The 27811-nt window shown below is 37.2% G+C and overlaps 1 protein-coding gene across 2 annotated transcripts; it reads left to right on the forward strand.

Moving 5' to 3' along the window:
- The first annotated feature begins 946 nt into the window (after window positions 1-946).
- Window positions 947-26629, forward strand: LOC127422883 (histone acetyltransferase KAT7-like). Of its 2 annotated transcripts, none has more exons than XM_051666689.1 (14): window positions 947-1420; window positions 2637-2784; window positions 9040-9285; window positions 15298-15380; window positions 15537-15620; window positions 17827-17925; window positions 18165-18275; window positions 18775-18966; window positions 19780-19869; window positions 19964-20104; window positions 21610-21703; window positions 21994-22140; window positions 22272-22378; window positions 25753-26629. In XM_051666689.1, exons 1-14 carry the CDS (start codon window positions 1193-1195, stop codon window positions 25852-25854), a joined length of 1872 nt encoding a protein of 623 aa, XP_051522649.1. In that variant the 5' UTR covers window positions 947-1192; the 3' UTR covers window positions 25855-26629. The 2 variants fall into 2 exon arrangements, with proteins under 2 accessions (XP_051522649.1, XP_051522650.1); XM_051666690.1 differs by lacking the exon at window positions 947-1420 and adding an exon at window positions 1832-2001 and having other exon boundaries at window positions 25753-26624.
- Window positions 26630-27811: the final 1182 nt, after the last annotated feature.

Genomic DNA, 27811 nt, shown 5'->3' on the forward strand with positions numbered 1-27811 from the left:
AATTCATGAAACATCTATCTGAAATGATGCCATTTTTAAGTAATTATTAGGTCAATACATTTATTAAATCTTTTATTATTTGTAGAAATCAAGGAGCTCTTAAATACAATTAAAATTAAATATTCTAACATATAATTAGTAGTATTTGTTTTAATGTACGTCTGCTGTGAATAATTATTACAGTGGGTCAGCAATAAGGGAAAAAGTTAATTAGTATAAACGTGATAGTGGCTGTAAGGATTGGACGATGTATGTATTTTATTTTGCATTTAAAGCCGACATGACAATGTGTGCAGCTTTTAATTGTGCTAATCGCCACTCTACAGGGTCTGGTGTACAATTCCAAAAAAAAAAAAAAAAAAATATCTTCAAAAAAAAAAAAAAAAATGTTTCTCTCTTCCAAATATTTTTTGAAGAGAGAGAAAAAAATATTTAGGAAGAGGGAAAAAAATGTAAGACTTAGTCTCAGGAAGGAACTGAGACACTATATATATATATATATATATATATATATATATATATATATATATATATATATATATATATATATATATATATATATATATATTTTTTTTTTTTGTGTGTGTTTTTTTTTTTTTAACCGTTATTTTTTTTCCACCTCGCGGTTCAGGGCTTCCGTAGTAATGTGAGCATAAAAGCGCAGGCGAAAGCATCTTAACGGAATGCGCATGCGCGAGGGATCCCTTCTATTTTTTTTATTTATTTATTTATTTTTTTTACTTTTATTGAGTTTATTGTTTATGTTTTCCAGTTACCATATTATATTGTTTTTCACGTTGTAATGGCTTTAATCAGTGCATATTTAATATACAGCATGTAATAGATACATTGTTTTCAGTATTATATATTGGTATTAGAAAACTTTCAACATATATGTAAGCAATGTTCCTGTTCTAAAGTTGTTGTTTTTTTTTTTTTTAAACAGCCAGGTAACAGCAACATTGCTGTCAGGAAACTACATTTTTGGCAAAAGGTATTGTAGGTACAAAAACTTTGAAATGATGTGGTAACACTTTACAACAAGGTTCCATCCGCCAACATAGCCAACATGAACCAACAATTCACAACATTATTCTTATTTATCTAACATTAACAAAGATCAATATATGCTGTAAAAATATATTGTCAATTGTTAGCTCATGATACCTAATGCATTAACTAATGTTAACGAATGGAACCCCACTGTAAAGTGTCACCACTTTTGGTTTCTTTGATATGTTCTGGAAAAATCTGGAAATCTAGACAGAATTTTCATTTTGCAAATGTAAGAGGGATCCCTTCTAGACACGACCCATTGTCGTGTCACTCGCCACGCCCACATCTAGTCGCCAGAGGTCGCTGTCGTTCATGTCGCCGGAAGTGGGGCATCTCTCATCGAAGAGGTAGCTTTGTCGCTCCGGTGTGTATGGGGCTTTGTTCATTTTGTATGGTCATTTTCATATGCGCAAATGCAAGGTTACTCATTCAAGACCCAATTTTAGGCTGTTTTGTATAGAAGATTGGTTATATAAGATTAAGATACCTCAAGAGTATATTATGTCTATGTGTTTTTTTTTGTTTTTTTTTTATGTCACAGTATTATAATTTAGTAATGTGACGTTAATCTTAATGAATGTTTCTGTAACAATGTGTTTCCTTTATCTTCTAAATCCCCTGTACAATGTTTAATTTCTAAAATAAATAATAATAAAAAATAAAAAAATGTGTGTGTACGCATTGCTGTGTTAATATTGTTGGATCTCCATGATAGAAGGGCTCTGGCTTCGGCTCCGCCATGTTTGTCATTACCTGCGTCACTTCCGCTCTAGTCCAGTGTGGCGCGAGTCGCGAGAATACACACAAACAAACTTATGAACACACAATTGCTGTATTGTATATCAGCTAACTGAAAACCAGCGTAGCCGTTTGTGAAAGCGCGAGTTTAACTTTGTGAAAAGCACTGTGATTTTATGTATTTGAGGAAACATGCCGCGGAGAAAGGTGAGAGAAAATGCGAGAATTCGGTCATTGGCTGAACTGTCTCAGCGCGCGCTAGCGGCTAATCCAGTGGTGATCTGTATTTCTGTTCAAAAGAAATAGTGTGTCCTAACAAAAATAATACAACGTATTTATCAACGGGTTTTTGCAGCTAATCTTTTAGCTCAAGTAAGTCGAAAATAGTCGACCTGTCTCCGAACTGCAGTGTTTTAAGCTAGTTAGCGGGTTGTCTTTAGGTAGGAATGTTGAATGGAAACCAGAGCAGCGCGTGACATGAAAACACAAGGGCTGTATGACAGCGAAATGCATATTTTATTGCCTCCGCCATTTATGCTATTGTGCAAATTGACCTGACAGGACCCACAGATGTAAACAAACGTTGCTGCTGTGTTTCTGAATAGGGAATCTACAGTTCCAGCCATAGAAATAAGCATGTGTCTATAGTATAGCGTACACTGTACGTATTTACTGTGTATAGTGTGTAAATATAAGTGTATTTATGTTGTTCTTTAATGCTTTGGCGGTGTAAAGTTTTTACCATGTCAGTGAAGTTTTGTACATTCGAAATCTGAATGGTATCTTTGCTGCTTAATAACATGTGCATTGTGATATAATAGTGCTTATAACTTTATTTCTAGAGAACAGCAGGTAGTAGTTCAGATGGGACTGCTGATTCTGATGACTCCGGAGATCATGAGAAGACCGACAGCTCCCACAGTGAAGCCAACCAGCGCAATAACACCCGCATGACCCGAGCATCAATGCGCCTGAGCCAGAGCTCTCAAGGTATAAACAAACACATCTGAGGCATTGATTTGGTTCTCAGACAGTATGTTAAGGGGTTAGCAGAGCAATATGTTAACTCTGATCACAAGTTACACATTTCCACTAATTTCTCTATGTGTTAGGGGAGTTTTTTTTTCCTTTGCATATTTCTATTATTATAGTGTCATCTATTTAAAATTGAGTCGCCCCTTAAAGGCACCTTAAAAACAGGACAAACTACTGACTATTCGATTAGTGGGGTCGACTACTAAAATTCATATTTTTGCTGGTGGTGATTTTAATGGGAGACACATTTCTCAGATTAATTAAGAGACACAACTTGGAGAGCGTTTTTGCGTGATGATAGCTTGCTGTACTTTAAAGTGAATAATAGGGCTGAAACGATTAGTTGACATTATTGAATAGTCATTTGATCTCATTTAACGTAACATGAGATCACATTAAACTCTAATGATGATGCACAAGAGCAGCACTGCAGATCGCACCTGACTGAGGAGAGGAACAATTCCACAGCTCATATTCCAGATGCACTCTAAACTTTCCAAACAGCTTCAGGTGATTTAGAGCACAAAGTATGAGGGAAATATATTTGTATTTACAAAAATACAAAATAAGTAAATACAGAAGCTCTGCTAACCCCCCATTGTGGAATAAGTGGAGCTGGAGCTGCTGCTCCGCTGAAGCAAAACTTGTTTGTCAAGCGTCTTTAAAGGAAACACCTCAGTGTTACATCTTTAATGCAGTTATATTTAATGTATTATAGCTTTTTTAAAGTTCAAATAATATGGAAGCAGATCATGTAAATAACTACAGTCTCTTAAACTGCCATTTCTCTGTGCGGCCAGCGCCTCTTCTATGAGTTGCGTAAATGTCCCGATCTAAGGGGGAGAGACTGAAACTGCATCTGGCTGATGCACACTCTGTCGCAGGGACGCTCATCCCTCGAGCGCTCACGCTTAATGCAGCTAGATTATTACGTGATGACTCGCGATTTATTGAGTCATTATATATGTCACTGTGTGTTTATTATCGTGAAGACAACTGGCAATACGCAGCTTTATTAATAAGAGAGAGTTTGTTTTTTGAGATTTAAAGATGGATTGAAATATACAAAAAAGTGAGAGAGAGTAGTCTTCGCCCCATTATACACTGCAACAAAATAAGTTTTTGATTTTGTTTTGGCTTGTTTTCCAATATAAATATCTAAAACTCATTTAAAACAACATACATTTACTTTAGCAGCTATACTGCAGAAGAAAAAATTGTTATCTGAGAATGTTGAATATAATATTATATATTTTAAAATATCTAAAGATCCTTTAGAAAAAGATGCATTCACCTGAGAACCAGCATATAAGATATTTAGACTTGCTTTTAGAGAATAGATCTTGAATATAAGTATATTTTGTCTTTACTGCACTCGCAGAAGTATAACCAAGTGACAAAATACACTTCTATACAAAATACACTTATATTTAAGATATATCTCTTAAAGCAAGTCTGTATGTCTTATATGTTGCTTCTCAAGTAAATGTATCTTTTTTTAAGGATTTTTAGACCATTTTAAATGGAAAACGAGATAAAACACTTGTTAACAATAGGATTTTTTGCAGTGATTTTTTTTTACTGAATTAAACTTAAAAAAAAGTCTTTTTTTTATTTAGTGAATGTCATTTAGAGGTATTTTTAAAAGATGATTTTGTCTTTATTGTTAGTAAGCACGTTTAATACAACCTTTTAAGTCGAGGCACAAGCTTAATAGTTGGTTAAGAGCTCATGATTAATCATTGCAATAATAGCCGAATAGTCGAAAATCGTTCTAATAATGGTTAGATTAATCGATTATCAAAGTAATCGTTAGTTGCAGCCCTAGTGAATAATAGTCAACATAGTAAAACCCTGTTACAGCCATCAAAGCACCGATTCAACAATGCACTTCAAGAGGATCACTGTTGGACATTAAATACTCTGCTGTGAGTAACACTGGTCTATTTGTGAGGTGTTGTGGAGACATTGAAGTCTTTTGCTGATTCTGTCTGAAACTGCTTAAATAGTTGCAGTAAAAAAGTAGTGATTGGAAAATGAAGCAGTGATGCTTTCAATACAAATGTATGGAAAAGGATTCACTGAGCGCATTTACATGCACGTTCTTACACAGATTATGCTTAAGCTGACAAAGTGTGTGGTTATCGGTGTAAAGGCCATAAACTGCTTATGAATATCCCGGTTGACACGGGTAGATTTTTGGCCATAACGCCGATTTCGTGGGTCATGTAAACACCTTATCCGGTGTTCCTACCGGCTCATCCAGTGTGTGCACATGTTGAGAGCATGCCTCTTCAAGGTTTGACGTCAAAAGTAGAGAATAACGGGATTATTTCAGATGTCATGTAAACGTGGATTTCTTGCCTTGTCAGCTTTTTTAAATAAGCTGATTTTAGAGAGTAATCAACATATTGGTGTGCATGTTAACTGGCTCATTGATCACTCTAAGCTTCTTTGCACAGTTAAGTTACTGCCATCTAGTGGTCAAGAAATGAAGCACACCCAGTAAGCTGCTGTGGCTGACAATGTTTTCAAGCAATAAATTTAGTTATCATTGCTATTATGTTGTTTTCATGTTTTATTGACTAAATTAAGTGTTTATAAATAAGTAATAAACAAGTGAACGCTCAAGCCTCAAGGACTTCATATATGAGTTAAGAAATTACTGGTGTAATAAAAAATAACGTGTGAGTAAAAAAGCATGTAGATTGGAAAATAAAATGTACTTTTGGGCTGGGCTGTAGCATTTTATTAAAAGGGGAGTGAAATGTGCTCATGTGACTGTATTTGTTGCAAATAGACTTGAGCCTCTATTGAACCAGATATCGAAGCAGTCACATTGTTTTCAGCAAAATTAAGCTTTGGATGTTTTTTCCAATATGAATCAAGCTCAGTGCATCAGCGTTTTCGTGCCGCTCTGTATTGGAGTTTTACTTACTTTTAATCAAAAGTCTGGCTACACCAAGTCTAAGGGACTGTCAAACTTGACGTCTTTTTTTATTTTATTTTTTATGCCAGTTGTCTTCAATAAACGCAATGGGGTGTTGTGGTTCAGTTAAAGATCAGGGCTGGTTAATGGACCCTTTTCACTTCTGTAGAGGTATGTGGGAGATCATAGTAGGGCTGCAACTAACGATTATTTTGATAATCGATTAATCTTCGATTATTTCTTTGATTAATCGGATAAATAACAAAATTTCCTGTATTTTATTAAAATGTTATTTTTTAAGAAACAGAAAGGATAAAGGGTGTAAAGATTTGGTTTGGTTAACTGTACTGACCGATTCTATACTCTCTCAAACCTTTGAACAAAAACTGAATAGTCATGTTTGATTTTTATTATTATTACTTTCAGGACATATGCAAAACATTTCCTTTCCTTTACTTGTAAAACTTAAAAAGTACTGCTTATTAAAGAGTAAAATGATTCATCAGGGCTGGAATGGGCCAAAAAATCAGCCCAGCAGAGGTCAATGGTGACACCAGAATAGAAATATTAATAATTCTGCCCAGCTGAAAAATACATAATTATTTTAGATACATATGCTTGTACACTGTCACTGATTACATACATTTGAAGTATTTTAAATTAATATTGTAAGTTTTAAAACCATATTGTCACTGATTACATGCTTCTAAAATATTATTTTCAAAAATAAATTTTAAGGGTAGTGCATGCTTATCCAGTAAAATAATATTTGCCATTGAATACATTTACTGGTGAAATTAGACATTACATTTGGCACTATCAGGGCTATCAAATATCAGGAGCCTTAGCATTATTATACATTATATTCAGTATTATATACAGCTTAACATAGTACAATCATCTGCAAATGCAGTGCAAATTCAGTCTGTTGCGCTAAAAAGTCTCATCCTGGTTCTTATTGTATTACATGCGGTTACATGATGAGAAATGATCTAAAACATTTAAAAAAAAACAGCACACATGACCATAACATCAATAAAAGCTGCACGATTGATTACATTGAAACTGAAAGCGCATTAGGATGTTGTACGAGTTTAATCAAAATGATTGCGCTCCCTTTCTCCATTGCGATTGGCTTGATTGATGCGGATGCACACGCTCGTTTGCTCAGTAAAGTTTATCAGAGACTTGCTTGTGGTAAGAACAAGCTGTTTTGCTAAACCCGGAAATATGCGGCCAATTTTGAATTCATAACATGTATATGATTGAATGAACGTTACATTTATATAGCGCTTTTCTGACACTACACTCAAAGCGCTTTACACAGTGAACAGGGACTCTCCTCAACCACCACCAGTGTGCAGCATCCACCTGGATGATGCGACAGCAGCCATAGAGCGCCAGTATGCTCACCACACACCAGCTATTGATGGAGGGGAGAGAGTAGAGTAATAGAGCCAATTAATGGATGGGGATTATTAGGAGGCCATGATTGAGAAGGGACAGTGGGAGGAATTTGCCTGGACACAGGGGTACACCCCTACTCTTTACGAGAAGTGCTCTGGGATTTTTAATGACCACTGAGAGTCAGGACCTCAGTTTAAGGTTTCATCCGAAGGACGGTGCCTTTTTACAGTATAGTGTCCCTGTCTCTATACTGAGGCATTAGGACCCACACAGACCACAGGATGAGCACCCCCTGCTGGCCTCCCTAATACCTCTTCCAGCAGCAACCTTAGTTTTCCCATCCAGGTACTGACCAGGCTCAATCCTGCTTAGCTTCACTGGGCAATCGGTCTTGAGCTACAGGGTGATATGGCTGCTGACCTATACATTATAAATCAAAGAAAATAGCAGTAAAATGTAAGTTATGCGCTGTAGAGAAACAACTCTTTAACGCATCAAACAGCATACACCTCTTTCAACGCACCTGATACAGCAACCGCTCCACATTAAACTGTATGCTTATTATGATCTTCTTTCAAGTGTTTATAAAGTGTTCTTGTGCTGGGTCATGTTTTTTCCGTTTCAATTTGTCTCCATCATTTTTCTAACGCGTTTCATCATGCAGCACATTTTCACTGGGCTGTAAAGTGACATCACTGGCGGAGCTTCTCCATGTTCATCGCACTGATCCAACTAATCGATAATTCAATTAGTTGATGATTTTCATTATCGATAATTATCAATTTGATCAGTTAGTTGTTGCAGCCCTAGATCATAGCAAATATAATTTTGCGTTCCCATTTTCCCAGAAAAAATCCACTATTAGGCTGTTTCCACACATAGAGAGCTAGACCGTCAGAAGAAAGAAAGATGCCAAATTTTCCGTCACTTCCGCAGCAGCTGTATTTAAACCCTATCGCAGCAGTATTGACTAATATTTTTTTTAATTATTATTTCCAGGGTATAATATTCATATTAATTCCAGGGTAATATAACACAAATATAGTGCTATCTATGCACTTAAAAACAATTCACAAATTGACAATAACAATGATTTTTAGAAGAATTTCTCAGCTCTTTAGGTCTATACAATGCAAGAGAATGGTGGCCAAAACTTTGAAGGTCCAAAAAGCATATAAAGACAGCATAAAAGTAACCCATATGACTCCAGTGGTTAAATCAATATCTTCAGAAGTGATATGATAAGTGTGGGTGAGAAACAGATCAATATTTAAGACTTGTTTTACTATATTTCTCCACTTAAATTCCACATTCTTTTGTTTTTGGAACACATTGTTTTTGTTTTGCATTCTTTGTGCATATGGCAACACACACCTATCATATCGCTTCTGAAAATATAGATTAAACCACTGGAGTCATATGAATTACTTTTATGTAGTCTTTGTGATTTTTTTTTTTTTATTTATTTTTTTTTTTTTGAGCTTCAAAGGAAGATTTTTGGAAGAATATTTCAGCTCTGTAGGTCCATAAAATGCCAGTTAATGGGTGCCACATTTTTGAAACTCCAAAAAGCACATAAAGCCATCTTAAAAGTAATCCATACAACTCCAGTGAATTAATTAATGTCTTCTGAAGTGAAAAGCTGTGTGTGTGTAAGAAATAGATCAATATTTAAAACTTATTTTACTAAAAAAAGGGTAGAGGTCACGCAGCCTATGGCGTGAAGTAAGCACGTTGGCAAATTCACGCGAGAACTGAGGTGTGAAATACGAAAAAATACGGGCACCATTGCACCTAGCTACAAAGTTTTTATTGATTATGCTTTTCTCTTTGACCCCTTAAATGGTGATCAGTGTATTCTGTTCCTCATCTAGATGCCCCACCAGATGTGAAACAAGCAGCAGAAAGAGATGAGTCTCCCCCCAGGACACCCACGGGAAATGCCCCCTCATCTGAATCAGACATTGACGTATCCAGCCCCAATGCATCCCATGATGAGAGTGTGACTAAGGACCAGAAAGACTCTGGCAGTGATCCCTCTATTCGGCCAAAACGACGCCGTTTCCATGAGAGCTACAACTTCAATATGAAGTGCCCCACACCTGGGTGCAATTCTCTTGGTAATTGCTCTTCAAATTAATTTCCTTTTGCAGCTGATCAATAATAGAATTTAGTGATGATGGTTTCAAACAGTGTTTCCCAACCTTATTTGCCTTAAGTACCCCACAACCACATCAGTCAAGAACCCCTTGATCGACATAAAACCAAAGATGTGTACCAAAGACTAAATATTATTTAACATTGTCATTAATATTGATTATTATTGATCAATTAGTATTAGTCTGATCAGCTGACATCCCTTTTTCAATACCAGTTTTTCCCATTAATTACCTAGACTGTGGCGGCCATAGTTTCATAATGAACCGAAAATATTTTTACACTTCTCATAATAACATAAAAGATCACTAAACGTTGTGTTTTGCGCCGTTGGTTCGGCAAAGCATCTCTCACTCCCAATAAAAAAATTGTCGACTAAACTTTTCATTGTCGAATAGACGTTTGATCTCATTTAACGTAACATGAGATCACATTAAACTCTAATGATGATGCGCGAGAGCAGCACTGCAGTTCGCGCCTGACTGAGGAGAGGAAGAATTACACAGCTCGCAGTCCAGATGCACTGTAAACTTTCCAAACAGCTTCAGGTGATTTAGAGCACAAAGTATGAGGGAAATATATTTGTATTTACAAAAATACAAAATAAGTAAATACAGAAGCTCTGCTAACCCCCCATTGTGGAGTAAGTGGAGCTCGAGCTGCCACTCCGCTGAAGCAAAACTTGCGTGTTGAGCATCTATAAAGGAAACACCTCAGTGTTACATCTTTAATGCAGTTATATTTAATGCGTTATAGCTTTATTAAAGTTCAAATAATATGGAAGCAGATCATGTAAATAACTACAAACTCCGAAACTGCCATTTCTCTGTGTGGTCAGCGCCTCTTCTATGAGTTGCGTGAATGTCCTTCTCTAAGGGGGAGAGATTGAAACTGCATCCAGCTGATGCACAATCTGTCGCAGGGATGCTCATCCCTCGAGCGCTCACGCTTAATGCAGCTAGATTATTACGTGATGGCTCGTGACTTATTGAATCATTATATATGTCACTGTGCATTTCTTATTGTGTAGAAAATTGGCAATGTGCAGCTTTATTAATAAGAGGAAGTTAATTTTTTTTAGATTTAAAGATGGTTTGAAGTGAACAAAAAAGCGAGAGAGGGTAGTCTTCGCCCCATTATACACTGCAACAAAATACATTTTTGAATTGTTTTTGTTTTGGCTTGTTTTCTAATATAAATATCTAAAACTACTTTAAAACAACATACATTTTCTTTAGCAGCTATACTGCAGAAGAAAAATGTTTTATCTGAGAATGTTGAATATAATATTATAATATTAAAATACAAATATTTTAAAATATCTGAAAATCCTTTAAAAAAAGATACATTCACCTGAGAACCAGCATATAAGATATTTAGACTTGCTTTTAGAGAATAGATCTTGAATATAAGTATATTTTATCTTTACTGCACTCGCAGAAGTATAACCAAGTGACAAAATACACTTATATTTAAGATATATTTCTTAAAGCAAGTCTCTTGTATAAATGTATCTTGTTTTAAGGATTTTTAGACAATTTTAAATGGAAAACAAGAAAAGAACACTTGATAACAATATGATTTTTTGCTGTGAATTTCTTTACTGAATTAAACTTAAAAGTATTTTTTCCCCTTTAATTCAGTGAATGTCATTTAGAGGTATTTTTAAAAGATGATTTTGTCCTTTATTGTTACTAAGTACGTTTAATACAACCTTTTAAGTCGGGGCACAAGCTGAATAATCGGTTAAGAGCTAATGATTAATCGTTGCAGTAATCGCCGAATAAACGTTCTAATAATCATTAGGTTAATTATCAAAATAATCATTAGTTGTAGCCCTATCCTGCAAACAGAACTGGTGTAACTGAGTCAGGTTTGTAGGCCTCCTTGCTCGTACATGCTTTTTCAGTTCTGCCCACAAATTTTCTATCAGACTGAGGTCAGGGCTTTGTGATGGTCACTTTAATACCTTGACTTTGTTGTCCTTAAGTCATTTTACCACAACTTTGGAGGTATGCTTGGGGTCATTGTCCATTTGGAAGACCCATTTGCGACCGAGCTGTAACTTCCTGGCTGATGTTTTGATGTTGCTTCAATGTATCCACATAATTTTCATTTCTCATGATGCCATCTATTTTGTGAAGTGCACCTGTCCCTCCTGCAGCAAAGCACCCCCACAACATGATGCTGCCACCTCCATGCTTCACGGTTGGGATGGTGTTCTTAGGCTTGCAAGCCTCACCCTTGTCCCTCCAAACATAACAATGGTTATTATGGCCAAACGGTTCAATTTTTGTTTCATCAGACCAGAGGACATTTCTCCAAAAAGTAAGATCTTTGTCCCCATGTACACTTCCAAACTGTAGTCTGGATTTTTATGGCGGTTTTGGAGCAGTAGCTTCTTCCTTGCTGAGCAGCCTTTCAGGTTATGTCGATATAGGACTCGTTTTACTGTGGATATAAATACTTGTCTATCTGTTTCCTCCAGCATCTTCACAAGGTCCTTTGTTCTGGGATTGATTTGCACTTTTCGCACCAAACTACGTTCATCTCTATTAGACCGAATGCGTCTCCTTCCTGAGCAGTATGATGGCTGCGTGATCCCGTGGTGTTTGTACTTGCGTACTGTTGTTTGTACAGATGAATGTGGTACCTTCAGGTGTTTGGAAATTGCTCCAAAGGATGAACCAGTCTTGTGGAGATCCACAATTTTGTTTCTGAGGTCTTGGCTGATTTCTTTTGATTTTCCCATGCTGTCAAGCAAAGAGGCACTGAGTTTGAAGGTAGGCCTTAAAATACATCCACAGGTACACCTCCAACTGATGCCAGTTAGCCTATCAGAAGCTAATTGTCTAATTGCCTAAAGGCATGACATCATTTTCTGTTATTTTCCAAGTTTCTTAAAGGCACAGTTAACTTAGTGTATGTAAACTTCTGACCCACTGGAATTGTGATATAGTCAATTAAAAGTGAAACAATCTATGTGTAAACAATTATTGGAAAAAATTACTTGTGTCATGCACAAAGAAAACTATAGTTTGCTCAAATTAAATCTGTGGAGTGGTTAAAAAAATATGTTTTAATGACTTCAACCTAAGTTCAGAATTACATCTGAATTCAACTGTATGTTACAGTGGTGAACTTAAAGACCAAATTTTTAAAATTCCGGGCAGTAATGTTGCTAATATCTCACAAATTAAAGATTGTCATGTATTGAGCCGAGCATGTTTATGCCCTTTTAAACATACAATGATCAGTAGTGCCAGAAGTGCTTGTTTTGATATACAGCAAAGAGAAAAAGATTGCCAATCACAATTATAATTTTCAACATCATAGGTCTCACACTTCACTCTTCTCACAGTTCAGAACCACTGACCACCAGAGACAACAATCTTAACCTGAATGCACAAGGCAAATGTAACATAGACAAGGCAGTCTACTTCCCTTAATATATTTTTTTAAACAGACACTGTGCACTAACCATTGAACTATAAAACAGACAGAGCAGAACACATGGACATGATTGCCAGATCACCACTTCATAGCCTCAGACTAACCAGAAACAAATTACCTTGTATCTATACCATAGATTTTTAATAAATATATTAACTTACATTTACTTGAACACTATATCCATTTTTGCGCTTAATAACGCATTACTTATGTGAACTTGAAAGAGTAGCCTATCAGATAGCGTGACTGAAGGAAGGAGCTTCTGATTGGCTTACCTGTACTCATTTTGGTAAGCATGCTTATTTGTCCATTTGTAGTAGCGGGCGTGATTAAATTTGAATGAATGTACAGTGTTGAATGAAAGGTCGGTAAATGGTGGAATCAGAGAAAGCATAACAAAGTGCTTATACCTGAGGGTGGCGCCAAAGCGAATAAATGAATAACTATCTGTGCTGCTCAACTGAGATGAAGGATGACGTATTTGAACAAAAAGAGTATTTTTTTTTTTTTTTTCTTCACCCTTCTGTTAGGTAAGCTCTGCTTATATGGATGGCACGTCCCTGGAGAGTATACAACTGTTTCTGAGAAAATAGTTACAGTTTAAAAAAAATTGAAGCAGGAATTACGGAATAAAGTTCAGTTTGCATTGTAGTAAACATAATATAAGGACTCAGAAATCAACAGAAGTACAATTTTAAAACTGCTCTTTCCTGGACTTGAACTCACAATCTTTAGACCTGTATTCCAACAGTAGCACAAATTAAAATTATTTCTGGTCATTTCTGTGTGGCTCAGTCTGGAGATTATATTGAGCCATCGTTTGGACAAATCGAACAAAGTTGGAAGGACGTGAAAAGTTTAAACTGTAAATGTCATAATCCGAAATTGCGGCCACTGTAATGGGCGGAGTTTTAATGTAAGGGGTCCATTTGAATCATCAGGAGGAGAGTAATCAGACAAAAAAAAGAATTGTGTCTCCTTGGACAAACGGTTCAAAAGAAACACGCAAAAGGATAGTGAAATTTTGAACTGGTGTAGGTGCTATAGAGTATGACCTAGAGACCACAAATTTGGTATAGGGGCTATTCATGCCCACCCCTATCAGTGTGCCAAATTTCATCATTTTCCTATGTACGGTTCATAGGGCAGCCATCGACTCCCAGCCAGAATAATAATAATAATACTAACAGATACAATAGGGGCTAGTCTAGGGATGCACCGATATGGGTCGATACCGATAATTCACAGCTCATTGTGAAGCTTCTCATTTGAAAAATGTGTGTCATTTAAAAGCTTGGAATTTGGACTTGCTGCTATTTAAGGTTTGGCAGATGTAACATGAACCAGAAATGTGCCTATATTACAGATGTTTGCAGATTTAAATGAGAAATAAATGAAAATACACTTGCATAAATTGTATGGTGACAATTTTTATAAGTGTTTAGGTTAATCCTGATGACTCGCTAACAGAGAGAGCATAATGATCTTCTAACGAACATTAAACAACAAAACACACAATACAAACCCTAATCTCTGTATACATAGTGTAATATTTATGAAAGCTGCCAGACTGCGAGAACAGTGGTAGTTTGTGTGTATGTATGTGTGCTTATGCGCATCTCGCTTGTTACAGCGCTCATCTGTGACAGTTCCACTGTATAATTTATGAAACGTGAACTGAGCGATCATAATGGGAATGGGTGACATCATACAGATCGAATAGTCATGAGTCATAACATTAGAAAATTCTCAACTCGAGTCACTCTGTGAAAATTTTCTCAAGATCTGTGAACCTTGTTAGGTTGTTTTGGAGCTTGTTTTAATCGCAGTACTGTGCTGCAAGTAATGATGTGCAATTTCCCACATTCTGTTTATGTTTCATTAAGTAATAAGCGAAAATGATCGCCCCCAATGTGACATACATACATGTTTTTGCCGCATTTTCATTTATTGCCTCATGAAACATAAACAGAATATGGAAAATGTCATGTTGTTACTTACAACAGATGATTCCGAATTAAAACCTGACCCAAAACAATGTAACAAGGTGCAGAGATGTTGAAATAATCCACACAGAGCGTAATAAGCTTGGCTCTCACTCACACAGACATGCTGTGTGTGCTCACGTGCACTGTCGCTTGCGGCTGCCCGAGTCCCTGCCTGAAGGAAAAAAGCCGCAGGCAGTCAGAGATTCTCAGTGGCAAGCAAATAAACCGTAACAAATTATCTGCAGAAAATATCAGCGGTAATTCCATTATCAGCGCAATAGTATTTTTATTTTCACGGTTGTCTGCCAATAATATATCGGTATATCGTGCATCCCTAGGCTAGCCCCTTCGTGGCTGGGCCCCTAACAAGACATTATTCAATCACAAATAGATTGCATGGATTTCAACTTTCGACACCCATTACATGGGACCAAAACTATACTTTTACTCTCAACGCGCAGTGAAAAGATCTTGTTGCCAAACTTCGCATAGAGTAAAATGAGTGAATAACTCATACTTTGCCTCTTTCTACAGGACATTTAACTGGGAAGCATGAGCGTCATTTCTCAATATCTGGCTGTCCTCTTTACCATAACCTCTCAGCAGATGAGTGCAAGGTGTGTTAGTCTTATTTATTTTACACTGTTATCCTAAGAGTTATTCATTTAAGTATTAAAATTATCTTCCAGCATAGGCATGTTAGGTTTATCTTTCTGCATTGTTCTGCACAGCTTATTCTCTGTTTATCTTTAACTGCTTGTCATTTTAATCAGGTGAAGGCCATTGAGCGTGAAAAACAAGAGGAAGAGCGCAGTCAAGGGCAGAACGAGGAGAACAGACACGCTACTCGACATCAGGTGCTCACCAAACATCTTTTCACTAAACAAACATAACTGTGTTAATGTCTCTAAGCACATTCATGTTTTTTTTCTTTTTTTACAAGAAGACACACATTAAATTGTGTAAAGACTAGACTTGGGATCAATGCCTTTTTCACGCATTAATAATCTGAAGATTTTCCCGATGATTATTGATATATATCTGGATTTTTCTAGATATAAATAAGGCTGCTTGTTGCACAATATTCTTTGTCTCTTCAGACATATTTCTTAACAGAACTTTAATAAAGTGTGAGCGGCAGGGTAAATTAAAGGGGGTTGCACACCGGACGCGTCTGGCAGACGGACATGACACATTATAAAATTAGAAATAATTATTTATTTTCTACAAAATGTACACACACATCACCAACGCTCTGTGTCAACATTCTGCAGCACCACAGAGCACAACTCGCATAGTTTTCCATTAAATTTGACCTAAATCATTATCAAAGGACAAAGATTATTTACTCTAGCCATCATTGGATGATCTATTGTGAACATGAATCTTTCGTAGAGCCTACACAATGTATTTTCAGTTCTAAGTACGTCGTTTTGTGGTTAGACAACTTGAATGAAAGACCTATTCAAGGCTAAATACAGAGGGTGTGTTCCATTCAGAAGGGCTCATCCCTATGCCCTAATCCCTTCAGAGGGTTTGCCCTCCAGAGTGAGAGCTTCATGTTTAAATTTTAGTTTTTTAAATATGAACCAAAAAAATGAACTAGTATACAAGTCTTTTATGATCAATTATTAAATAAATAAAATGCCACTTTGTATATTTATTTTATTTCAACTCCTTTATTGGAATGAACAGGTCAAGTGAATTTACAGGAAAGTAACACAAGCAAAAGTCAGTTTCAAACAGAAAGCCAGGGGGTTAAATGTTAGTAATTATAAAGTAGTTAGTAAAATTTTAATAATTAAATGCTTTTATAAACCACAGATTTTGTTTATAGAACCAAAGTGTTTTTAGAGGTGCGGCTTTACAACAAACCTGTAGATTTATGATGTATGGTCCAGGCCTGGTCTGCTTGGCAGTGAAGTGTCCATCAACTGAACTCCACGGAAACGCCCCTTTTGAAGTGCCCTTCGAAGCAGCTATTTATGAGCTCTTCGGTTTGGAATGACCCTTTAACATGGTGGCCATGATCGTTCCCCCTTCGAAGTGCCCTTCGGAGGTGGTTTATCCCATTTGGAATGCAGGGAGAGAAATTGGATAATAAATGTCGCCATTTCTAATCGTTCAGTTTGCGCACTTACAACAGTTTCACTAACCTACAAACTCATCAACATCAATTTTTCTTGTGGAAGATTCTTGATCTCCTGCGCCACTTCAGCTCATCGTGTGTGTGCACGCGTGCGCTTCGGTAAATGGTATGTCGCCCTCTTGTGGTCGTCCAACACTATTACATTAGACTTTTTTTGTTCTCCCCAATTTGGCATGCCCAATTCCCAATGTGCTCTAAGTCTTCGTGGTGGTGTAGTGACTCGCCTCACTCCGGGTGGTGGAGAATGAATCTCAGTTGCCTCCGCGTCTGAGACAGTCAATCCGCACATCTTATCACGTGGCTTGTAGAGCGCGTTAGCGCTGAGACCTAGCGCGTGTGGAGGCTTCACACTATTCTCCGCGGCATCCACGCACAACTCACCACACGCCCCACCGAGAGTGAGAACCACATTATGGTGACCACGAGGAGGTTAACCCAACGGGACTCTACCCACCTTAGCAACCAGGCCAATTAGTTGCTTAAGAAGCCTGATTGGAGTCACTCAGCTCTCCCTGGATTCGAACTTGCGACTCCAGTCGTATTACATTAGACTGTTATACAGAGGCCAACTGAGTGTGTTGGAAAGCCTGCAAATTGGGCTTCTAATTTAAATGTCAGCTAATTTTAATATATCGATGCCTCAAAATATATATTGATAAAATAACATGCCGATCAGTAATCGATATATTGATATTTTATGACATGCCTAATAAAGACCCAATGTCAGCGACATGATGCCTTTTCAGTAATAGGTGTTTGTTTGCAAGCAATAAAATTCTGTGGCAGCTACAGTGGAGCTTGTTTTATGACTGACTGGTAATGCATGAAGAATTTTATCTGGAAGAGACTCACTGTCCCAGTATACCTATTAGAACTAGTGGAACCTAGTACTAATTTGCATTGCTTCTCCATAGGCTCCGACGCCAAGACAGGTTCGATATAAGGAGAAGGTCATAGAGATGAGGAAGAGAAGGGATTCTGGCCTGACGAAAGACCAAAAAGAAAAGTACATGGTGAGTGTATCCTCTCAAAATCTTTTTTTTTTTTGTGTGTTGATGTATTAACTATATATTAAATAGACCCCATATTTAAACATTGAAATGAAAACGATGCTTTGATGAACAGTCTGTTGCTATTGATTTGTTATTCAATGTTGATTTTTAGTCCTCTGGGAATTTGTGTCATCCACTATATGATCAACAGCCAGATATACTTTTCCTGTGTCAACATTTATTCTTCTTTGTTGTATCAGGAGCACAGACAGACACATGGAACCACTCGAGAACCCCTTCTGGAGAACATCACAAGTGAATATGATCTGGAGCTCTTCAGAAAAGCACAGGCCCGTGCATCAGAAGATCTGGTATGAAAAGACTTGCCTCTTTCTTCTCACTTCTGACATTGCAGAGCACATGCTGATGGACATATTTTACTTAAACATTTGTCTATAGTATAAAAAAAAAAGGAGTCACACACTTATTCGTATTTTTTTTATTTATTCTTATTTAATTCTTATTTTCAGGGTTTATACAGATTTGGACAATGCTTGATTTTAACTGTTAGTTTTAACGGTCAGAAATGTTCTTGAATTTTGAATATGCCCCTTGAAAATGCTCTACAAACCCCTGTAAAAATAACAAAAATTATTTCACATTTGAAATTAAAACAGTCCATTAGTTACATTCATCGGTTCCCTTGTGTATTGTTAGCACAAATGTATCTGATCTGCTTTGGTGTCAAGCACTGGCCATTGCTGATTTAGGTACCTTTAAAGTGTTGAAAAAATGTCTGACTAATGTTGTATAACTTGGCTATTCATTCATGGAAATTTGATGTCTAAAATTATATTTTGTTGTGTGTAGGAGAAACTTCGGCTGCAGGGTCAGATCACAGAGGGCAGTAATATGATCAAGACCATTTTGTTTGGTCGCTATGAGCTGGACACTTGGTACCACTCTCCCTATCCTGAAGAGTATGCCCGTCTGGGACGTCTGTACGTCTGTGAGTTTTGCCTCAAGTACATGAAGAGCCAGACCATCCTACGAAGACACATGGTATGAAATCGAACTTCATGTTAGGGGTGTCACAATAGCATAATCACATCTTAAAATATAATACTATATAAAGTATAACAATATCAAGTAGTATCACAATAGATAGTGAATTTTCAGTTTAACTTGACTATATTACAATGCTACTGTTTAAAAAAATACTGTGGCAATGGCAGTATTTTGGGGCTGTGGTATCAGATACTACCGTGGTAATGGTGTGGTGTGCAGTGTAAATCTGGTCAACAAAATCACTGATGATAAACGTTCCTTGATGAAGGTTTGTTTTAATTTCGTTAACAATCACGAATACAAGATGAAAAAGACACATCATGAAAATAATGAAACTATTTTATTAAAGATTACTGTTGACAAAAATATGATGACAAAAAAATAATACTGCAAGATATTACAGTGCAAGATATAAACCGAAGAAGGAACATCTAGAGAAACATCTGCTTATAGAAGAAAATATTAGATATGGATTCATCTAATCCAATAATTCATTATGTTGAGGATTTCCCCGCTTGAGCTGTGTGAGTCAGTTAACGCAGTTGAAACTGGTTAATTACCTCACTCAAACACATCCTATTTATACATGTTATTAATCACTATATCCACAATCTGTATGAAATATACAACTTGCATCTGCACAGACAATGAACCATGTGAACAGATGAACTTGAACTAAGTTACGCGCTAATCACAATATGCGTAACTTTTGTTTTAACATGTAAAAAACGTGCTACATGCAATGCAATTGTATATGGAGACGAATACGATTTAGACATAGTCTCATTGTGTGTGTGGTCTGTGCAGGCCAAATGTGTGTGGAAACACCCCCCTGGTGATGAGGTCTACAGAAAAGGTGCCATCTCTGTGTTTGAGGTTGATGGGAAAAAGAACAAGGTTGGTTATGGTTGTCCCTGTTTACATGAACAGTTGACTCTAATTATTTCCTCTCTTATATGAAATAATGTGCATTTTATCCCTTCCATTAAAGATCTATTGCCAGAACCTTTGTTTGCTGGCCAAGCTGTTCCTGGACCATAAAACACTGTACTATGATGTGGAGCCTTTCCTGTTTTATGTCATGACTGAAGCTGATAACACAGGCTGCCACCTGGTGGGCTATTTCTCAAAGGTAATGTGATCCTGGAGGCTGCTGGTCAGTGTACAGTAAGTTCTCTTACCAAGTGTAACTTGACCTGAAATGTGCATTACCTTACCTTACATTTTCTTGTAAACTAGGCAGTTAGGTTGGAATTGGCTGATTTCTGATCTGAATGTGGTAATAATGGTGGTCAGCCAATTCAGAGTGCTGATCAAAGGGAATGTTTGGAATGATGACCCCTTTAACTTATATACACTGGGGGCAAAAGTTTGGAATAATGTACAGATTTTGCTGTTTCGGAAGGAAATTGGTACTTTTATTCACCAAAGTGGAATTCAACTAGTCACAAAGTATAGTCAGGACATTACTGATGTAAAAAACAGCATCATCACTATTTGAAAAAAGTCATTTTTTTATCAAATCTAAACAGGTCCCATTTCCAGCAGCCATCACTCCAACACCTTATCCTTGAGTAATCATGCTAAATTGCTAATTTGGTACTAGAAAATCACTTGCCATTATATAAAACACAGTTGAAAGCTATTTTGTTTGTTAGATAAAGCTTAACATTTTCTTTGTGTTTGTTTTTGAGTTGCCACATGTCTTAAGGTCAATATTAGGTCAAAAATGGCAAAAAAGAAACAGCTTTCTCTTGAAACCCATAAGTCAATCATTGTTTTGAGGAATGAAGGCTATTCAATGCTTGAAATTTAAAAAAACTGAAGATTTCATACAAAGGTGTACACTACAGTCTTCAAAAACAAATGACAACTGGCTCTAACAAGGACAGAAAGAGATGTTGAAGGACAGATGTACAACTAAACAAGAGGATAAGTACATCAGAGACTCTAGTTTGAGAAATAGATGCCTCACATGTCCTCAGCTGACAGCTTCATTGAATTCTACCCGCTCAACAGCAGTTTCATGTACAACAGTAAAGAAAAGACTCAGGGATGCAGGCCTTATGGGAAGAATTGCGAAGAAAAAGCCACTTTTGAAACAGAAAAACAAATCAAAAAGAAAAGGTTAGAGTGGGCAAAGAAACAAACATTGGTCAACAGATAATTGGAAAAGAGTGTTATGGATCTTAACCCCATTGAGCTTTTGTGGGATCAGCTAGACTGTAAGGTGCGTGAGAAGTGCCCGACAAGACAGCCACATCTATGGCAAGTGCTACAGGAACCGTGGGGTGAAATGTCACCTGAGAATCTGGACAAACTGACAACTAGAATGCCAAGGATCTGCAAAGCTGTCATTGCTGCACATGGAGGATTTTTTTGATGATATTTTGACTCTTTGAAGTAGTTTAAGTAGTTCTGAAATTGTTTTTCAAACTGTAATAGTAATTTTTCACGTTATTAATGTCTTGACTATACATTGTGATCAGTTGAATGCCACTTTGGTGAATAAAAGTACCAATTTCTTTCCATAAGAGTAAAATCTGTGAATTATTCCAAACTTCAGAGGGATGATGTGATTTATCATGTTATGGCTAAGCACACTGGCTGAACTGCTTTTCACTTTCAATTGTACAGGAAAAGAACTCCTTCCTGAATTACAATGTGTCTTGCATCCTGACTATGCCGCAGTACATGAGGCAGGGCTACGGCAAGATGCTAATTGATTTCAGTGAGTACATACCTGTGTCTTATGTCAATAGATTAGGTTGTCATTTGTCAGTGTGTTCAAACATAAAGATGGTAGCAAACATTTCTGTTGTCTTCAATAAGTAATGTTAGAAGAGAGAAGGTAAAAATATAAAGAATTACAGTTTTAAATCTAACATGTTTCTGTCTCCTCTCATGCTCTCTAAATAGCAAGACATTGAAGCGTTTCAAAATGGAAATGCAGTGCCCCTACAAGCAGGTGCTGTTTTTGTCTTAACATCCATAATGTCTTTTAATTTTGTTTGGTTTCAGGTTACCTGCTGTCTAAGGTTGAAGAGAAGGTGGGCTCTCCTGAGCGTCCCCTCTCAGATTTGGGCCTCATCAGTTATCGCAGCTACTGGAAGGAGGTGCTGCTGCGTTACATGTACAATTTCAAGGGCAAAGAGATCTCCATCAAGGGTAAGAGCAGCAGAGTTTTGCAGATCAGCCCAGCTCCAAAAGGGAACATTGTGGACATACACACAGTCCTGTTTTTCTCATTAAAACCAAGTGGATTTAATGTGCTTCCTGTGTGTTTATTTTCTATTCAGAGATCAGTCAAGAGACAGCAGTGAACCCAATGGATATTGTCAGTACTCTACAGTCACTTCAGATGCTTAAGTACTGGAAGGGGAAGCATCTGGTCTTAAAGAGACAGGTACCAGAAAAATCACCTTGGTGCTGTTTTTTACCTTTAAAAAAAAAAAAAGGTCCTTTTTCAGGACTTTTATAGAATTGCAACTAACAACTATAATTGATTAATCTATTATTTCTTTAATTTAATCAATATTTCCTGTACTTCAGTTGCAACAACAGTTGTGTACCGTATTTTCTGGAAATAAAGTCGCACCTGGTCAAAATGCGAGAAAAACCCCCACATATAAGTTGCATCTCTGTATAAGTCGCACTGACAGGTTGCAAGCGGCAGGTAATAGGATCCTGGAGCAGCTGCCCGACCTTCATTCACTGGTTCAGATGTCAAAAGCGCTCTGAATCTACACATCGTATCACAGTGTTTTTGGGCTCATTTAAAACGGGAGAATTTTCTTTGTTTTATGAAAGAAAAGCGACAAGTAAGCCACATCTGTTTATAAAATCTGTAACTCTATGCTGACTGCACAAATAAACAGCTTAGTTTGTGAGTAAAACAATATGCCTGTTGTATTCTATTCATTCATTAACGTTAGCGACTGTGGATATTTCTGATATTTGCAACCCTCTTTGCAGTGTATTAATTATCCGGTTCACTGGCTGAATGTTTTAACTACGAGTGTGTTGAAACGTCATTCTGGGCATGTGAGGAGTTGCATTTGACAGTGGTCTAGAGTTTGTAAGAACAGTAAAGTTATGTTGGACAATACTGGTTGCATTAAGTACTTTGTGAAGACAAAATATTCTGAATTGGCAACTTTATAATGCTTCCACTGTCTCTATGACTGATGTTTTCATCTGTTTTGGTGCGCGTGTGTTTGACCATCAGTTACTATACGTATTTATGTAGTAAATCGCTTCAGACTATAAGTCGCAGGGCCTTTCAGATGATGAAAAAAAAAATAAATATATATATATATATATATATATATATATATATATATATATATATATTCCAGGAAATACGGTACTTGTTAAACACTAAACAATTAAGACAAGGAAGTTTCAAGGAGATACAAAGTTTTGTTTAGAAGTTACCAGACGGCAACAATGAGCACCTCTAGATAATAACTTGTTGAAAACGTACATTATTTTTTTATTATTAGATTTACCAAAGCTTGCAAAGTTTACAGCATTAAATCTTTGTAAGAAATTAAAGATGACTATTTGAAGCAGATTATGTGATTAAGCGACTATTTATTATGAGCTACCACTTTGTTGCATGTTATACCATGGGTCTGATGAATGCTTGATTCTGATTGGTTGACAGACGTTCTAAGGTGTGCAATTATAAGTTGTTCCAGGTCTTGACCACATAACAGTTCCATATCACTTCTCAAAATTATTTCAAAGAGTCATATACATGCTACCACCGCAAAATAACAAAATAAAACAGACACTGGTTAAGAACATCAGATAAGAATGACAATGTCTATATATGTCAATACAACAGTTTATATATTATACGAGATAACTTTTAATATGTGCAAGTGGTTCAATGTATTTCGCCCAAATCAGCCTCTCATAGTGGAAAGCACATTCGCGCTTACCCTCCTCCCCTCTTTCGCTCTCACGCAAACTCTTACACATGGACACATACTCAGGAGCAAAGTCAGCGCAGGGTTGTAAACAGTTGTTAATAATGGAAAAGCTGCTGAAAAGTATACTTAAACTTACATCTTGGCAATTTGAAGCAATGTTATTGCTGATGAGAGCCACATCAAGCAGGTAATTCTACAAGCAGTATCTCTCTGTTTCTCTCTTTTTCTCACTCACACACAAACTCACATGTGCATACACACGCACACACCACGTTACCTTGTTACTCCAATGCTGAAAAGCAGTGCATCCTCCGTTGCTAGTTCTAAAGTGATGTTTATGTAAGCCTAAGTTGATCAGAGAAACCATTGCGTGCCTTCCGCCCCGTCTGCCAGCAGGTCATCCCCGTCTACCTGGATCAGGGGAGAAGACAAGGGGCACCTACACGCCGTAACGGCGATTGTGCCAAATTAACAAAAACATTTAAAAAGAGAGAGAAAAGGCCAACACAGAGCAGGAGAGGGAAAGAAAAAAAATACACTTGCTGGTTCTCCGATATGCCGTAGCCTGGTCCTCGGCCACTCCTTCACCCTCTGGTGGACGACAGCCGCGCCTCCCCGGGTGGATTGGAGGCAGTCCTCCAGCTCCTGGCGTACGGAATGCCCCGCCGCATTTTCGGTGGCGGAAGGGTCTCCCCCGCCCCTGGCAGCTGTTTTCCCGCTCCAAGCGGTCGGCCAGGAGCCCCTCCCCGCTCGCAGTCAGCGGTCTCAAACCCCGCCGCGTTTCAGCGGCTGGTAGGGGTCTCCTCCGCCCCTGGCAGCGGCCCTGACCGCTCCAGGCGGTCGGTTAGGAGCCCCTCATCCCCTCGGGGTCGGCGGCCGTTCCTCCACTTTCAGGAGGCCGGGCTCCTCCGTCCCTCGGCGGATGGCCGTGGCTGCTCCGTTGGGGTGGATGGTAGTGGCGAGGACTCTACTGCTGCGCATCCCTCCTCCTTCCCAGATTTCGGCACCAGTGTAACACACCAATGGAAAGGAGGCAGCGAGAACCGGCTTGACAATATAAATAATATTTAATGAGAAACTGAACCAAGAAGACGAACACACACAGGTATCGGACATCTGTCCGTAACTCACTCTCTGTCGCACTGCCGTCTCCAGTCGGCCCTTATCCCTCTCGGGCTAATCAGCCTGATTAGGTGCCGGGTGTGTAGAATCACGACCCGGCCCCGCCCTCCGCCCTGCCACACCCTTAAAGGAATAGTTCACTCCAAAATTATAATTCTCTCGTGATTGACTCACCTTTAAGCCATCCCAGATGTGTATGTCTTTCCTTCTTCAGCAGAAGCAGCAGCAGAAAAGGCATATTTAGGCAGCATAAAAGTAATCCACATGACTCCAGTCGATCAGTGAATGTCTTCTGATAGGTTTGTGTAAGAAACAAATAGATAATTAAAACATTATTTCAGGAAGTTAACCGCAGGGTAAAAAATGCACTGAACACCACAAGCGCTCTGTCAAAGGACTTGACACTGCAACATGGCCAAATGAGATTACGTGCTTATTACCATCTTTGAAGTATAATTTTTCATATAGTTTTATATAGAAATATATTTTTCACTACTTTAAAGTGATGTTACTGACAGGTTCTCCATGCCACAGCACACACATCCAACTAATCAATGAAATTCATTGTCATTCATTTTTTTTTTTTTTTTTTTTTTACGATTTTGACTATTTAGTTGTTCTAACCCTACTTCATTTAGTTGTAGTTTAATTACATTGCCACTTTTTTTTTTATTTTTATGTCTGTGACTTTAATTGTTCTTGTTTCTGAATGGTGCAGGACCTAATAGACGAGTGGAAGGCCAAAGAGACCAAAAGGGGCAACAACAACAAGACAATAGACCCCAGCTCTTTGAAGTGGACCCCTCCCAAAGGAACCTAATGGATTTTTTTAAAAAGTATTTTTATGACGTTAACTCCATCAACAATGTCTTATTCAGTTACCTTAGCTGGTAGTGTCATTTTTGTCTCTGCTTATGTGCCCTTTGTAACAGATCTCCCACTTTTGTTTTATATAGTGCTATTTATTTTTTGAAATCTTTGTATTTCTGAATGTTTCACTGGCCAAAGTATTTCCTTTGCCCCAACATATATTATTTTTATCAGTAGAATGTATTAGAAAATATTGGGGGCCTTACAAAAAAAAAAAAAAACTTTTAGATTTACATTGTTAAAGACACATGCTTTTTTTCATCTCTTCAATGATTGTATCTTCTTTTTTTTGTTGAAAGATTTGTGAAATTGTGTCCATTTAAACCAGAAGTAGGCAAGCACATGTCAGTTTTGATAAATACTTTTTATTAAGTCACGTTTGATATCTGAGGCAAGACTTTTACTTGCTAAAAATGCTCCAAAACAATCTTCTCATAAGTATAACATTATGCCCACCTATAATGATTCTGTATTGATACACAGGAGTGATCTCTATGTCTCCATAAAGTCTGTAACACAGCATTGGAAACTTTGGTCTCTTAACCGTCACCAGTAGTACTGCAGTTTGTCCCATTCCTCTTGCAAATCTGCTGTGTGAAAAAGAACATATGGTTTCAGACTTGTAAACTGGTGTTTCATTTCATCAATTTGCATAAATACAGTTTTGAACTTTCAATGTTGCACCTGATTGTTTGTTCAAATCTACAGATTGCTATACTCGTCTCATGAGTTGTTCTTGTGACAGGACCTGTGGTTAAAAAAAACATACTTTGTACTTTACAGGTAAAAACACAAGTTGCTTTAAAACATTTTACAAAATGAATTACAGAACTAAAGACATCAAACAGACCGCAAAACATTGTATTGCATGTGTATGCTGAGCAAAAGTTATGTGCATCTGATTAAATGTAGCATAAAGCCTTACCTCCTAAAGATCTCTTCCCCACGAGTCCCACAAACATTCCCCTTTATGCCCTGTGAGAAAAAGTTGTACCGTGCAAAAGACGGGAAACCAAGACAAGACATTTACAAATTTCATGGCAGCTTTTTTTATTATTATTATTATTTAAAGATTACACAATTTAATTTGATGGAAATTTGTAATGAAACTGAAATGCATTAATCTTAAAACAAGGCCACAATAAGTGTAACTCCTATATAATGGGACTTGTGCATGTTAGAAGCACATTTTTACACTGATTTAAATTTACAGTACATTTTCAGTGCGTTACTTCTTCGATCCATTCTCGCAGGCTGGAGGATCTCTAGTGCAAAAAGGAAAATAATAGTCACATTTTATTTTGTTTTTAATTATATGTGGGTCATAACATTAAAAACCATTGGTAAAGATGGTTTTGTTTTTAAAATTTGGACATTTTTTCTAAATGATTAAAAAAAAAAATCATTATGAATACCTCTTGTACAAAGGGGTTAATGTCAAATATTCTTGGATTTGATTATGAATAACAATATTATTTAGTGTTATTAAAATTCCTAGTTTAGAATTTTTTTTATATTTTACATTTTTCAAAATTAAATGTTACAATTGCTTTACATCAAATAATGTAACAAATATAACAATGACATGTCATGGGAAGAAATGTATACATACATGCATATGTATTTCAAATTTCTTTACACATTTCACATTAGCTATGGAGCTATGTGGCAACACATAGCTCCAATGCCATTAAGTTTGCTGATGATACGACGGTGGTAGGTCTGATCACTGACAATGATGAAACAGCCTACAGAGAGGAGGTGCACACTCTGACACACTGGTATCAGGAGCACAACCTCTCCCTCAACGTCAGTAAGACAAATGAGCTTGTGGTGGACTTCAGAAGAAAAGACAGAGAACACAGCCCCATCGCCATCAATGGAGCACCAGTGGAGAGAGTCAGCAG

This window comes from Myxocyprinus asiaticus, chromosome 32 (assembly GCF_019703515.2).
Source record: "Myxocyprinus asiaticus isolate MX2 ecotype Aquarium Trade chromosome 32, UBuf_Myxa_2, whole genome shotgun sequence".
Classification (NCBI taxonomy): Eukaryota; Metazoa; Chordata; class Actinopteri; order Cypriniformes; family Catostomidae; genus Myxocyprinus; species Myxocyprinus asiaticus.